Source organism: Hipposideros armiger, unplaced genomic scaffold (genome assembly GCF_001890085.2).
Source record: "Hipposideros armiger isolate ML-2016 unplaced genomic scaffold, ASM189008v1 scaffold_282, whole genome shotgun sequence".
Classification (NCBI taxonomy): Eukaryota; Metazoa; Chordata; class Mammalia; order Chiroptera; family Hipposideridae; genus Hipposideros; species Hipposideros armiger.
In genome coordinates, this window is record NW_017731632.1 from 53,559 (window position 1) to 67,175 (window position 13,617).

The 13,617-nt window shown below is 65.6% G+C and overlaps 2 protein-coding genes across 12 annotated transcripts in view; both read right to left on the reverse strand.

Annotated features, from left to right (window-relative positions):
- HGFAC (HGF activator) overlaps positions 1 to 4,394 on the reverse strand; it is an 8,342-nt gene extending 3,948 nt beyond the window's left edge. For 2 of the 5 annotated variants that reach the window (XM_019658024.1, XM_019658022.1), the window contains exons 1-10: positions 4,212 to 4,394; positions 3,603 to 3,786; positions 3,353 to 3,452; positions 3,030 to 3,109; positions 2,254 to 2,376; positions 1,990 to 2,121; positions 1,728 to 1,838; positions 1,430 to 1,604; positions 1,032 to 1,132; positions 137 to 392 (exon numbers count right to left, since the gene is read on the reverse strand). In XM_019658024.1, coding sequence (XP_019513569.1) covers positions 137 to 392; positions 1,032 to 1,132; positions 1,430 to 1,604; positions 1,728 to 1,838; positions 1,990 to 2,121; positions 2,254 to 2,376; positions 3,030 to 3,109; positions 3,353 to 3,452; positions 3,603 to 3,786; positions 4,212 to 4,316 — 1,367 coding nt within the window. In that variant the 5' untranslated portion in view covers positions 4,317 to 4,394. The remainder of the gene's footprint in view (positions 1 to 136; positions 393 to 1,031; positions 1,133 to 1,429; positions 1,605 to 1,727; positions 1,839 to 1,989; positions 2,122 to 2,253; positions 2,377 to 3,029; positions 3,110 to 3,352; positions 3,453 to 3,602; positions 3,787 to 4,211) is intronic. The other 3 variants (XM_019658026.1, XM_019658023.1, XM_019658025.1) reach the window with 3 other exon arrangements.
- Positions 4,395 to 4,879: 485 nt separating this feature from the next.
- RGS12 (regulator of G protein signaling 12) overlaps positions 4,880 to 13,617 on the reverse strand; it is a 121,207-nt gene continuing 112,469 nt past the window's right edge. For 5 of the 7 annotated variants that reach the window (XM_019658013.1, XM_019658014.1, XM_019658018.1 and 2 more), the window contains one exon: positions 4,880 to 6,659. In XM_019658013.1, coding sequence (XP_019513558.1) covers positions 6,433 to 6,659 — 227 coding nt within the window. In that variant the 3' untranslated portion in view covers positions 4,880 to 6,432. The remainder of the gene's footprint in view (positions 6,660 to 13,617) is intronic. The other 2 variants (XM_019658020.1, XM_019658021.1) reach the window with 2 other exon arrangements.

Here is a 13,617-nt window from a genome sequence, read left to right on the forward strand (position 1 = left end):
TGGGTGGCAGATGGCGGCTGCGTGGGTCGGTGAGAGATGGATGGGTGGCGGGTGGAGCGGTGGATCGTGGGGGTGGATGCGGGATGCTTTGAGGGATGGCGTGGGGGTCTGGGCCTCTGAGACCGGAGCCGCTCACCTGTTGGAGAAGCAGTGGGCGGCAGACACCACCCAGCAGGTGTGGATAAGGCTGCCAGCACAGAAGCTGTTCCCGATGTAGATGGCGGCCAGCCAGGGGTGGGAGCCGGGCAGCGCGGACGAGCCGCCGATGATGCGAGGCCGGAGGAAGCTCCTCTTCTTGTGCCGCCTGCCGCACGCCTGGCGTCCAGCTGGGGCGGGTCCAGGCAGGGTGAGCAGGACCTGGGTGGGTGGGCGCTCGCTTCTGGTGCGGGATTCTGAAGGCACAGGTGACCGGTCACACCCCCAGGGCCCCTCCCGGAGCCCCGGGCTGCACCCACCTTCCGCGGTCCGCAGGCCCCACCCCGGGCAGCTCGTCTGGAAGGGGGTCCAGGGCTCAGGCCCAGCGCCGCCCTCGTGGCACATGACTTACTCCCTGAACCTCAGTTTCCTCGTCTGTAGGATGGGGAGAACCCAGTCACAGGCTTTGTGGGAACCAGAGCGGCCTGGCACACCGGGCAGGTGTTCATGTCCCTCTTAGCAGCCAATCCCAGGATGGTCAGAGGCTGCGGCATGGGGGCCAGAAGGCAGCTGGCCTCACGGAGCTGCCCACCCCAGGGTCTGACTCCAGGGGCCCCCACGCTGTGCTCTGCCGCATTTCATCACCTCTGGTGGCCTTCCCAGCAGGGTTCAGGCTGGGCAGGGGCCACCCAGAGGACCTGGTGACCGGCCCGGCCCCTCTGACCACTGGTGCCAACCCACTGCATGGCCTTGGACTAGCCCTGCTCCAGTGAGCCTCAGTTTCCCCATCCCTCAGTGGGCCTCCAGAGAGAAGAGGCCAGGTGTGGGGGTGAGGTGGGGAGGGCCACAGGCCAAAATGCTGTGACCTCAACAGGAGTGGGGCCAGCGTTGCCCACCCCAGCTCTGCGCACCGCAAGCCACCAGGTGGCAGTACTCCCAGGAGAGTGCGTGGTCCTTCACCACGTAGCACCAGGGCTTCTCGTCCTTGTCCGGGTTCCTGGAGTGCATGGAGAGGCGAGTGGGCAGGTGTCACAGTGCCCCTCAGAGAGGGAAGGGAGAGAGGGACATGGGGACACCTAGCAGGGCGGGGCTCCTGACACACCCTCCCCCAGCAGCTTTTTGCTGTTTCTGCAGATGGATACAGCGGCCTTGGGGCCCGTGGGCCTGCTCCCCAGCCCGGCCCTCCTCCCTGGGGCAGCTAGCTCCCAGGCAGAGCGGTCAGGCACTCCCAGGCCAGCCAGGTCAAGAAGCACCTCCCGCCCCCCAGGATGGACCCTGCCCGCCCAGTGCTGACCGGCAGTAGGCGTGAGGACCCAGGCCGAGCAGGGCCGCAGCGCCCACCGAGTCCACATGAAGCTCCTGGTATAGCAGGTCGGAGTTCCAGGCCAGGCAGCTGAGGCCTGAGGCCGCTGTGCTGGCCACACCTCTGTACTCGGTGCCATTTCCCATGAAGCAGCTCTGTGCAGGCACTGTGGGCAGCATGGTGGACCACTGATGATCCTGGGCCCAGGCTGCGCCCACCCCGACACCCAGCTCCCAGAGCACAGGGCCGGGAGGCCAGCCCACGTGGCTCCAGGGGCCCATCGACTCACCAATGTTGCACAGCCGCCCAGCATGGCCTGGGGGACAGGCACATATGGTGGTCCCGGTGGCCACGATCAGGTGGCAGGTGCCCCCGTTCAGGCATGGGCTGCTCAGGCAAGCTGGGGGAGGGCTCAGAAGCTAGTCCTCAGGCCTCAAAGGGCCAGGTGCATCAGGGTTACCCTGGGGGGGGTCCCTCCCCCTTGGGTGGGAACCAGGCATGGGGACACCCGTTGGGAAGGCTATTGACCTGCCGCCCCGGCCGTCGTGTACCTGTGTGGCGTGTGTCCTCGCACTGGACACGGCCCCGCGCACATTCACACTGCTCTACCTGGCCCTGGTGCACACGGGCCCAGCGGTCGCCCACCTCCATGTACTCGTAGCGGGTCTCGTCAAAGCATTTCTCTGCGGGTCGCACTGTGAGTCCCCTGCTCTCTGCACACCACTGCCCCCAGGCAGGGCCCCGCCCCCTGCATGCAGCAGGCAACCTCCCACCCACCTCCTCCCAGGGCCGCCCGGCCCCCACGCCCCACTCACCCAGGCTGCAGTCCTTGCCGGTGAAGGCCACAGGGCAGGTGCAGTGGTAGGACGCAGGGTCCTGGGTGTTGGTGCACGAGCCCCCATTGAGGCAGGGGCTGGAGGCGCAGGGATCCGGGGCAGCTGGGGGCAGGCGGGAGGGGTGGGAGTGGGGGTCCGAGAGCTCCACGCCGGCATCCCTCACACTCCGTGACCCTCCCTGCTTTCCCAGGCTCGCAGTGCCTCCACCAGGCCTGCCACCTTAAAGGCGCCCCTTCCGGGTTCCTTGGGGGTGTGGGTGCCCTGGCAGGGGGTGCACGTCTCCCCTACCTCCCCACATCCCTGCTGGGCAAGCGGGCCTCTGACTCTGTGCCCGGCACCCTGGAAACTTGACACCCCACTTCTTCAGGCAGCATGGTCCACTCCTGTGTGCCCTGGGGCCCACGTAAGCAGGGCTGCCAGCACTGCACCCTCCTGACCCCACTGGCCCTCCCTCACCCGTCCACTCTGCCCGTGCGGCCGCAGAGCCTGGCCTGGCCACCAGGGGGTGCCTTGGTCCCGGCAATGGCCAAAGCAGCCACCAGAGAGGGCAGGGTCCTGCCTGGGAGGGGTCCACCCTCCACAATCCTGAGGTCCCTTATGCTAATGGCTCCCCAGGCCTGCAGTGGGATCCACCCTGGAGGCCCCTCCCGCACTGCAGGCAGGACCCCGTCCCCATCAGCCCATTGACCCTGACGCCCACCAGGCCCAGCCCCTCCTAGGCTGGACCCAGGCCTCCCAGACTCCCAGGCACCCACCTGGGCCCGGCTGGGGCGTGGAGGTCTGCACACAGTAGCCCCAGGCCCTGTCCCGGTCATAGTTGTGAGTTGTGGCACACCTGGGGGGTGATGTGTGCAGTGACGTGGGGGCCCCAGACCGGAGACCTGCCCTGGCTGTACTGGAGCTCACACTCACTCGCTCACTCACTCACTCGCTCACTCACTCGTGGGCTCCTTCATTCATTCACGACACCTGCCGTGTGCCGGGCTCAGCCTGGAGCAGGCAGGGTGGACGGGGGCTGTGGGGCCCAGAGGGGGGAGGCTGGTGGTCTGCTTGCAGGCCTTGCCCCGCCGGGACCCACCACTTCCTGTGGGCGCTTCCCTCCGAAGTGCAGGAGTGCAGCATGCGGCCGCCATAGCGGAAGGGGAAACTGCAGGGCCGGCCGTCCTCCGTGAGCGCTGCTGGGGAGGCGGCCGGGGTCAAGGGACTCCCGTGCTGGAGGACCCCTGACCCCCCATCACTCACCCCACTCCCCAGCAGCTGTCCAGGTCCTCCCAACCCACCTCTCCAGGTGCAGCCCACCACCTCCTCCAGGAAGGCCCCCGACCCACCTGAGCCCCCAGGTCTGCTGCTGCTGGAGGGGGCCACCCCGGGTGCAGAGGTGAGTCCCCCGCCGTGGGGTCCCTCTGCCTCTGGAGCGCTCACGGCTGGGGGCATGTGGGTCACCGAGGTGACAGTGATCGTGAGGGCCCCAGGGGTCACTGTGGCATTAGGTTCTGGGGGCTCCGTGTGGTTCTAGGAGGAGCCGAGAAGGTGGGCCTCAGATTCCATATTTGAGCCCTCAGGTCTGGAGTAGGGACCCGGGGACACTAAATGTCCTGAGGCCTCAGCTGGGCCCATGCCCACCCTCTCGCACCGAACCCAAGGGGTTAGACAAGGCTGGCTCGGGGTCACCCTCAGGCTCACGTCCTGGGGGCCCATTCTGGGGAGTGGGCGAGACAGCAGCTGAGAGGCCCTAAGAGGCCCTGTCCCCCACCCGGACCCAACAGAGCCCATGCCCCCTGTCCCCGAGGTCATCCCAACATGCCCACCCCACCCCCAAAGGCCAGCTTTCACCATGTTGGGCCCTCACCCACTCCACACCCTGCCTTGGCCTGAGCCCCAGGACCCGGAGCGGGCACAGGGAGCCCCTGGCCACAGCGGATGGGGTCAGCGCTCACCCCGCCGGCCTGCGGTTGGGCCCCGAGAGGCGCCAGCAACAGGAGCAGGAGCAGGGTCAGTCCGAGCAGGGGCCAGGGGCCGGGGACCCAGGCCCAGCGCCCCATGGCTCCTCCCGAGGTGGCGTGAGGGGAGTAGGAGGCGGGAGCAGGGCAGCCAGGGCAGGTGGGGGTCAAGGCTGCCTGGAAATGATTAACCCTGGCCGCCTTCCACGCCGGCCCACGTGGCCCCCGTATCTGCTGCCCACAGGGCCCGGCGGGCCCCTCCGGCCTCAGCCACGCTGCTGCTGGACCTGACAGTGTCCTTAGGTCTTAGCTTAGAAGCCACCTCCAGGAAGTCTTCCATGATGACATGGTAGGCAGGGGCCTGGACTCAAGTCCCCAGCTTCCAGTCCCCAAGCGGCAACAGGGCCGTTCACCGCCTACCTGTGAACTGTTCATAACCAGAGCAGCTATGACCACTGAGCTCTTTTGATGGCTCAGGCCTGGGGGATAGGGTGCTGGTCCCAAAGCCAGCAAAAGGCCAGGCAGAGAAGGGGGTGTGCACTGGGCCGAGTGTTGCAAACAGTGACCCAGGATGGGGACCTCTCTGCTCTTCCCCATGAGCCTGGGGTGGGGGTGGGGCGGCCCTCAGGAGAGAACTGGGGGAGGGGCAGGACCAGAGCCGCCCACCAGTCTGCCCTGCCTCAGGGGTGCCCAGAAGTGTCCCCTCTCTCCTCCCCTGGGCTCCCTCTCTGGTCCCCAGCAGAGTCCCAGCCAGGTACCTAGGGGCTTGGGGTCCCACCCAGGTCTGTGAGTACTGCTGTCCCCCTCTGTGAACTGGAATGGGGGCACCGACCCCCGACGCAGCTGCAGCAGTTGCCCCTCCCTGCCCAGAAGGCAGGCTGGGGGCTGGGGGCCGAGCTGCCGTGGGGACCTCTACTGCATTTTCCGGGAAGCCTCAGTTTCCTGTGAGTGAGCTCGGCTGCCTGCGTGGGGCACAGGGGAGGCTGGCACTGCACCTGCCTCGCTGTGTGCCCCCAAATAGCACTCTGTCTGGGTACTGTTTTCCCATCTGTGCAGAGAGAGGGAGAGGGGGCTGGGCCCTCTGTTTCATTCCAACACCTCCTCTGGGCTTTGCTCAGAGCACTGCTCACTGGGGGCCACTCCCTGGAAGCACCCAGGACAATCCCATGGCTTCGCTGTGCACCCTCAGGCCTCAGGCCCTCCCTGACAAACCTGGTAAGATGAAGCCCCCATCCCTCTCCATGATCTCTGAGGAAGGGACGTGGGGGCCCCTCAGCATTCAGCTGCTCAACATTGGGGTTCCACCGAGGCAACCTGGGCCGATGGCACCATCTCTATCTGTTTCAACCTCATACCACGCCATGACCCTGCCCCCTGGCCTGCCACCCATGTTCTCCTGACTCAGCTCAAGCCCTCTGCAACCAAACTCACTCCAGCCTCAGGGCCTTTGCACGGCCCTGACACTTTCCCAGGGCGTCTTCATAGTCAGGTCTCCGCTGAGATACTCCTTCCACAGACAGGCCCTGCCAGACCATCCCTCTAAGTGAGGCCAAGAACAGGGGGACAGAGCTCATCATCCTGAAGAGTCCCCGCTGTGCCCTCAGAGCCACAGCAGCCCAGAGCCCTGGCAGGAGACCTGGCTCATAGCCGCAGAGCCGTGACCAGCTGACCTCATGGCTCTCCTAGCTCATCCTGGAGAGGAGCGCCTGCGCTGACCGGCAGGGGAAGGTGTGAAGTGGACAAGGCCAGGCCTGACCTGCAGGGTCGCTTCCCACAGGGCCTGGCCTTGAGTCCCACTTGGACCTCAGCACAAGAGCCGTTGTCCCAGCCCCTCTCCCGACACATTCACGGAGGCCCCTGGCAACAAAGCCTCCTGGAGGACAGGGTCTGGGACCCCAGCACCCAGTACGAGGCCGACGCTTGGGGGTCCTCGAAGACACTTTATTGAGGGAAGGCTGAACACCAGGGGCAGGGGCGGGGTCCGAGGAGCCTCTGAGCCAGCCGTGGCGCGTGTCCGAGGCCAGACCCTCCGCCCTCTCCTGGTTTGGTTCCCAAGGGCGTGGTGGCTGCGGTGACCCTTCCAAGACCCTTGAGATGGGCTTGGGGGACCCCACGAGGTTACTGGGCTTCCACACGCAGGTCCAGATGGGCAGCTTGGATGCGCACTCAGTCCGGAGGGGTAGGAGGAAGGCCGACAGGGGAACGGCTGTAGGCGGCCTCAGACGAAGGTAGCGTGGTGCGGGCTGGCCTTGGGCTTGGCGGGCCCACCTGGCACAGGGCTCAGGCCAGGGAGGTCTGAGGCTGGGGGCCTGCTGGCCTGTGACCTCCGGGGGCCTGTCCATACACCCGGGACCCCACGGCCGAGCCCGGGTGCCGAGCCAGCAACGCTGTCCACATCAATGATGGTGCTGGCGGGGATGCCTCGGCTGCCGTGGGACCCGCCTCCTGTCACAGGGAGAAGAGAGAGGCTGTCACCTGTCTGCCCCTGAGCCCTGCAGGCACCCAGGGCAGGAGACCCCACACCGCTGGCTGTGGGAGGAGTTCCTCAAACACCCAAATGCATCCCAGAGGCAGGCAGCCTCTGCCCTTGGGCCCCTTGGCCTGGGGCAGGAGTGTGGAGCCTGTGGTTAAAGAGCCACCAGCCCCTCATGGGCCCCGCTACACGCCCGGACGGGTGGAGAGCCTCTGGCAGACGTGCCACACAGTGCAGGGAGGGCCCCGAGGCTGAGGGGTCAGGGGCCGGGGCCCAGGGTGCTGGGGGATGAGGTCGGGGGCCTCAGGGCTCAGATCCTGTGCGGTGGGACCTGGGGAAGCACCTATGGGCCACAGGGACACCCAGGGCTCCCTGCACCCTGTCCTTGTCCAGTCTGTGCCAGGCCAGCCAGGGCGTCGTACCTACGGGGGGCTGTCCCACCCAGCTGGGGCACCCGAGCCCCCCGTGGCTCCCCACCAGTCGCCTGCCCCAGGCTTGCCCCGGCCACCTCTTCTTCATTCCCCCAGGTGGCACTAGATGCTCTCCCTGATGGCGCCCCCAGCTGTAAGTGGGGAGGGGTGTGTGGTTTGTGTTGTAGAAATGACTTCTGTGCCCCATGGAGGGGGCTGGGATGGGAGGGGAAAGGGAGGGGGGGAGGAGCAGGGGGGTCCCAGGACGTGCTCAGGGGGAGCCAGTCAACCTCCCGGGTGGGCTGTCTAGCAGAGAGCATTGTGGGGAACGGTGTGCACGAGAAACCTCCCACCATGCCTCTCAGACGCCCCCCCCCACATCCCCCCAGTGAGGCTCAGGAGCAGAGCTGGGCCCCTGCTGAGGTCCCCAGCCTCTTCTTGCCCTGACCCCGCCCCCCACGCCAGGCTAGGAAGCCCCCCAATTCCTCCTGGGGAGCCGTCTGCAGGGCTTGCCCTTGGGCCAGGGTACCAAAGGGGACCCCCGTGTGGGGGGAGACACCCTTACTGGGCTGGGGGTGAGGACCAAGCACCCAGTGGGGATTGTTCCAGACGGGACTGGGCCCTCAGGGCAAGGCCCCCTGCGGGCACCCGGGGCCTCCCCGCCAGCTTCTCTGAGGAACGGGGATGAGGGCTGCAGCTCACAGGCCAGGTGGGGCAGGGGCCGAGCCTGGCTTCCAGCGCCCCAGGCCCTCCCAGCCGGACCACCTGCTGGTCCATCTGCCTGCTGCCTCAGGCCCACGTCTTCACCATCAGACTCAGAGCCCCTCCAGGCACCCCCTCTGGGTTCTGGGCGCCCAGCTGTGTTTCCTACCCCATCACCACAGCTGGCTGCGTGCCACGCCCCACCCCCATCTGCCCCTCCCCAGGCTGCTCCGTGCCAGCAGGGCCTCTGGCTCCAAGCCGCCCCCACTCGCACCACTAGGAGTTCCCAGGCTGCCTGAAACTGCCTTGGAAGATTCTAGACCCTGGGGTGGGCAGCCCCAAAACCTTGCCAACCGCTGCGGGAGGCCCATCCCCCCTACCCGCCCCAAAGCGGGGCCCCTGGAGGATAGAGACCTGTATTCCCCGGTGGAGTCCTCAGGCGCCAGCATGGGGTGGGCACGGTGGGCACTCGCCAGGTGCTCTTGCTCCCCTGGCTCAGCCCATGCTGGAGGCAGGCAGTGCCAGCCAGGTTAGGGCCGCCGGCAGGCCTCAAAGACCCTGTTCTAGCCAGAACCTGGACTGGGTGGGAGCCTTAGCATATCTGTAGGGGTGTCGGTGAGCCTGGGGCCGAGGGCCCTCCGGTGCCCGTGACCCATGATGGACAGGCTGGTGGAGGAGTCCTGCCCCCGGACCCCGGGGTCTGCCCGCCTGACTACCCCTCCCTAGGCCCCTGTTCCCTTGCCTTGCTTGGGAGGTGAGGCCTCTGCTCCCTCCATGGGTCCGAGGCCTCTGAGCGAGAGTGGGGACGACTGTGGGATCAGGAGCCTGTGTTTCCCCAGCTGCTCTGTGACCCCCCCCCCAAGTCTCCAGACCCCATTGCACCCCATGCCTCCAGAGGCGCCTCCATGCAGCCTCCCGAGCACGTCCAGGCCTGCAGGCAGAGGCATGGCATCCCCTCAGTAGCAAGTCCATGCAGCGGAATGAGGGCCTTTCGCCCCAGCCTCCGCCCTCCGTGCATCAGTGTCTGGGCACCCAGCTCGCACATCCTCCCCCATCGCACACGGGGACCAGGTGTGTCCCACAGGGCAGGTCTAGCGCTGATGGAGCCGTGGGAAAGGCTTTTGGGGGAGAGCTGCCCCTCCTGAGGTCCAAGGGTGCAGTTCTGTAGTCATTCAACAAACGTTCCGCTGGGGCTGCCCGCCGGGACGCATCCTGTTTCCGCTAGTCACCGGGTCCCCGTGCTGCTCCGAATGTGGCTGCAGGGCAGGACACGGTGGGTGTCGGGGTGTGGAGAGGGCAGGATCTGCTCCTTGACCCTCTGTCCCCATTTGGGACATTTGGAGCATCACAGGGCCTGTGACCCCGCACAGTGTTAGGAGCCCGGCCCTCTGCTATCCATCCCTGAGTGGACTCCATGGAAGACAGGCCTGCAGGGGGGATGGACAGCTCGGGAGGCTCAGGACAGGGAGGAATGCCTGTTTCTGGGAACAGAGCAGCTGGTGCACGGGCCAAGGACACGTGTGTCGCAGGGAGGGTGCTGAGGTCCAGACCCTTCCTGCCTGCCTGGCCCACACTTGCTCTTCTGAGTAAGTGGCAGCCCCAGGCCCGTGGCTCAGTGGCAGGGGCCCAGTCCCGCGCAGCAGGCGGGCATCACCGCCTCGTGCCAGAGCCTGTCCCAGAGCAGCTGCCTGCCCGGCCTCCCTGGCAGGGACGGCAACACAGAGCACCCCACGGGGCTCCAGGGGCCACCATTTCCAAATGCAGCCTAGTTCTGCTCTACACACAAGCTCGTTCGGATCCTGTCCCAGGTCCTTCAAATACCCAGTGTGTCGCTGGCCAAAACCTGCCTCCTGCCCCCCCAAGGCCGGCCCGCTGGCCCCTTCTCTCCCCAGGGCGCCACAGCCCCTGCTCCCCAAGGGACGAAGTCCTGCTGGTTCCAACTCTGCAGGCGGGCCCTCCCTGAGGCGCCCTGCTAGTGCCCTCGCTGCAACCCGGGGCCGTCTCTTTGCCCGCTGGTCAGCCCCACCCAGCCCCACCGGCTGGCTGTCGTCTGTCCCCGGGCCACCCCTTCATCTGTCCACTAGCGTTCTCTGTACTGGCTGCCACATCTGCTCTGGTCCTCAAGACTCCACATCAGGAGAAGGTGGCAGCTGAGTCAGGACCCTCCTTAGGGACGGCGGGGTACAGGGCTGCACTGGCGGGGCCGAGGTGGGGGGCATGGCCTGACCCCTTGGCCACCTCCAGGCTCTCCCTGGGGCTCTGCCCCCAGCTGCCTGTCCCACAGCCCTTCAACCCCCAAGGGACCCCCCCCACCCCCGCCCCATCCTCCTTTGCTGTGACTTCTGCCTCCATGCTCTGAATCGTCTGCTAGGCTGGGTCCTGCATGTCCTTTGAGGTCACCCTGCCACCTCCTCTGTGCAGTCTCCTGGACTGCTCCTCAGAAGCTCACACAGCGCAAGGAGACATGGGCATGACTAAGCTGGAAAACCTGGGGAGTAGGGAAGGGCCAGGGGCAGGACCCCATGGTCTGCCCTCCGCCCCCAGCCCTCCAGGCCCTACTAAGGCCTGTGCTAGCCCTGGACGCTCGTACTATCCTGCCTGCTTCCTCGGAGGCTGATGAGCTCCCATGGGAAACAGCTTGACAGCCACAACCAAAGCCCTGGGCCCTGCTTGTGGCATGCACAAGGTCCCCCTCCATTCGGACGCCAGCTGGACCGTAACTACGTCTATGACTGGGCAGGGGCTGGATTAAAGTTCCACGTTCAGCAAGCGTGTACCAAGCACCCTCTGGGAGCTGGGACTAAACACGCACAGAGCACATGGCGAGGGGACGGGATTCTTCAAGGAGAATGGGGATGGTGGTCCTGGGGCCACGCCGGGGTGGTGGGTGGGCCTGGGCGAGGGGCTGCAGGCCGGAGGTCCAGCCTCAGGTGGGCGTGGGAGGTGGGGCCCAGGACCTTGTGCTGTGCTGGAGGGGATGGTGGGGTGGGGGTAGGTCACACGGTGGGCTACTGGGGCCTGTGGCTTCCACTCTGAGACCCAGAGGTTGGGTAGAGCAGACCACCCCCAGGGCACGGGGCGGGGGGCGGTTCATGGAGAAGCGGGGTGAGGAGGATGCGCACGCAGTGGCAGACCCAGGGCCACGGGCCCGAGCAGCCGCGAGGATGGAGCTGCCCTGACCTGTGCTGGGGGTCTGGGGAGGGGGCCAGGCTGGTGCAGGAGCCCCAGGCATCTAGCCGGTCCACTCGGGCCCGCTCCAGCCAGGGCGACGCAGAGCACAGAACATGCCGTGCTGGAAGCGGGTGCTGCAGGGGCCCTTGGCAGGGGTGGCGCTCCTGGTGACTTCCGGGCCTGAGATTGTGGCAGGCCCATTGCACTGATCGTCCCCGAGAAGGCCAGGTGCCGCCCTCATCCACATCACAGTCCGCTGGGAGGGCTGGACTGCCTGGCCCAGAATCAGGTGTGCATATGTGGGGGTGTCCCTTGGACACCCCAGACAGAAGGGCCAGGCCTCTGCTGAAGAGAGGACTTCTGAATGGACAAATGCAGACCTGGGGAGGGTCACGGGAACAAGAGGCCAGGCCCTGGGCTGGAGAGGATTGCATGTCTGCTGTTTGTCGGGCACGTGGGGACCGGCGGCTGGGGACAGGCAGGTGGGGACAGATGGCTGGGGACAGGCGGCTGGACAAAAGCTGCAGAGGCCACCCCATGGCTATCATCCTGGACATAGCGGGAGCAAGGCAGGGCTTCCCCTGGTATCCCCAGCCCAGAGTGCCACCTCATCTGGGACAGACCAGGTGTGACACACCTGAGACTACGGCAGGAGGGAGGGTGGCCAACCACTGAGCAGTGAGGTGCAGATGGGCTCCCAACACGCTGGCCACAACAAAGGTGGTCTGGCTACCTCTGCCAAGGTGAAGGGCATGGTCTCTGGTTAGCTCGCCAGCTCTGCTCCCATGGAAACCATGTTGCTAGGCTACAGCGCCCCCTGGCTGGCGGGCTGTGTGAGTAGACCCGGAGAGCCGCACGTACCTGCTAGGATGTGAGCTATGTGCCCACCCAGAGCTGTCACTCTGGTAACAGGACGTGGCTATGGGAACACAAGACCCTGTGACAGTGGGCACGAGGCCTCCAAGCTGGGGTGGCCTCTGTCCCACCCAGTGAGCAGTGTCTCCTTGCACCTGAGCCCCTGGGGACCCTGGGCCAGGATGGCTGTGCAAGGACCACTCCTGGGGGAGGGGTGTGTGGCCAGGCTGGCAGCTGCGCTCCCGTGTGGTCACTAAGGACAGCTGCTGGGGCGCAGAGGAGGGGAGCGGGGAGCCCAGCCTGGCCTGTGGGGTCCCTGGGACTGGCTGCAGGAGGGGCCAGGAGGCGCTCAACCAGAACCCTGACCCCGGCCTCCAATGCCAGCACAGCCAGGTGGCAGTGAGAGGTGACGCAAGGCTCTGCCTGTGGGGGCAGGGCTTGCAGGGCAGAGGGGCCGGTGGGGGCAGGGTGGGGCCGTGGAGAACCCTCCTGGACAGCCTGGCCCATCCATCAGGTAGCGGGAGGGGCGGTTAAGGAGGGATTTCGCAGAGACCAGGCCTGGGGAAGGGCTGCAGACGTCCCCTCGCAAAGACTTCGTCCAGATTCCACGTGGTTACGCCTGTGCCCTGAAGTTCCCTGCCTGCTGACACTTCATTGCAGCGGTTCTCAACCTGTGGGTCGCGACCCCTTTTGAACGACCCTTTCACAGGGGTCGCCTAAGACCATCGGAAAACAAAAAGATACTTACATTACGATTCATAACAGTAGCAAAATTACAGTTATAGAGTAGCAATGAAAATGATTTTATGGTTGGGGGTCACCACAACATGAGGAACTGTATTAAGGGGTTGCGGCATTAGGAAGGTTGAGAACCGCTGCTTTATTGGGTGCTCAGCCCTGGGAGCCAAGGTGAGGACCCGGCCTTGGGCCAACCCAGCACCGGAGTATGCGGGGGGCTGGGCCCAGGACCACCAGGCTGCTGGTCAGCGCTGAAGGCAGCTTTTCGGTGGGCTCTGGACCCCCTCACCCAAAGTGCAGTTTAACAAAGATGTTTTCCTAGGTAGGAAGAAGGTGCCTTTTAGGGGGCAACCCCTCCATCCTCTGTGTGTGCTGATGTGACGCCTGTGTCCGAGGCACCGTCTCCCACTGTGGGGCAGAACTGACCTCTGCACAGGCCCCCAGGACTGGCCACAGGAACCTGACTCAACCTGCCAGGACCTGGGGACACACACCCCCGGCTCTGAGAACACCCATGAACTCGCAGGGTTTTGTTGGAAACCAAACAGGCAGCTGGGGACTTAAACAACCACAACAAATGTCTTATGGCTGAGCCCGTGGAAGGAGGGCCTGGCACCCAGACGCCCTCTGCTCCTTACACCCTTCTGGTCAGCTCTGTCCCTCTGGATATGCCTGTCCCTCTGGACACCCTTGTCCTCCTGAGTACCTCTGTTCTGAAACCCTCTACCCTCGGCCATGTAGGGTGTGCCCAGGGCAATTTGCACGTGGGCTCTGGATATCGCGGGTCAGGGTGGGTGAGTGGTGTGGCTCTCAGAGCAAGACCCTCCCTACTTGGGGGTGCACTGCTGGCAGCCCCCTAAACCAGCTGCATGGCTCCAACACGGCTGTAGTGTGGGAGACCCAGGGCCCAGCTGCACCCCCACCTGGTGTTTCTCACTCTGAACGTAGGGCCCACCATGGTCACCACGCTGCTAAGAAATAAACTTAACAGCGCCTGGCAGAGCCGGTGAGGGGAACTCTGGACAAATGCCTCTAAACCAGCGGTTCTCAACCT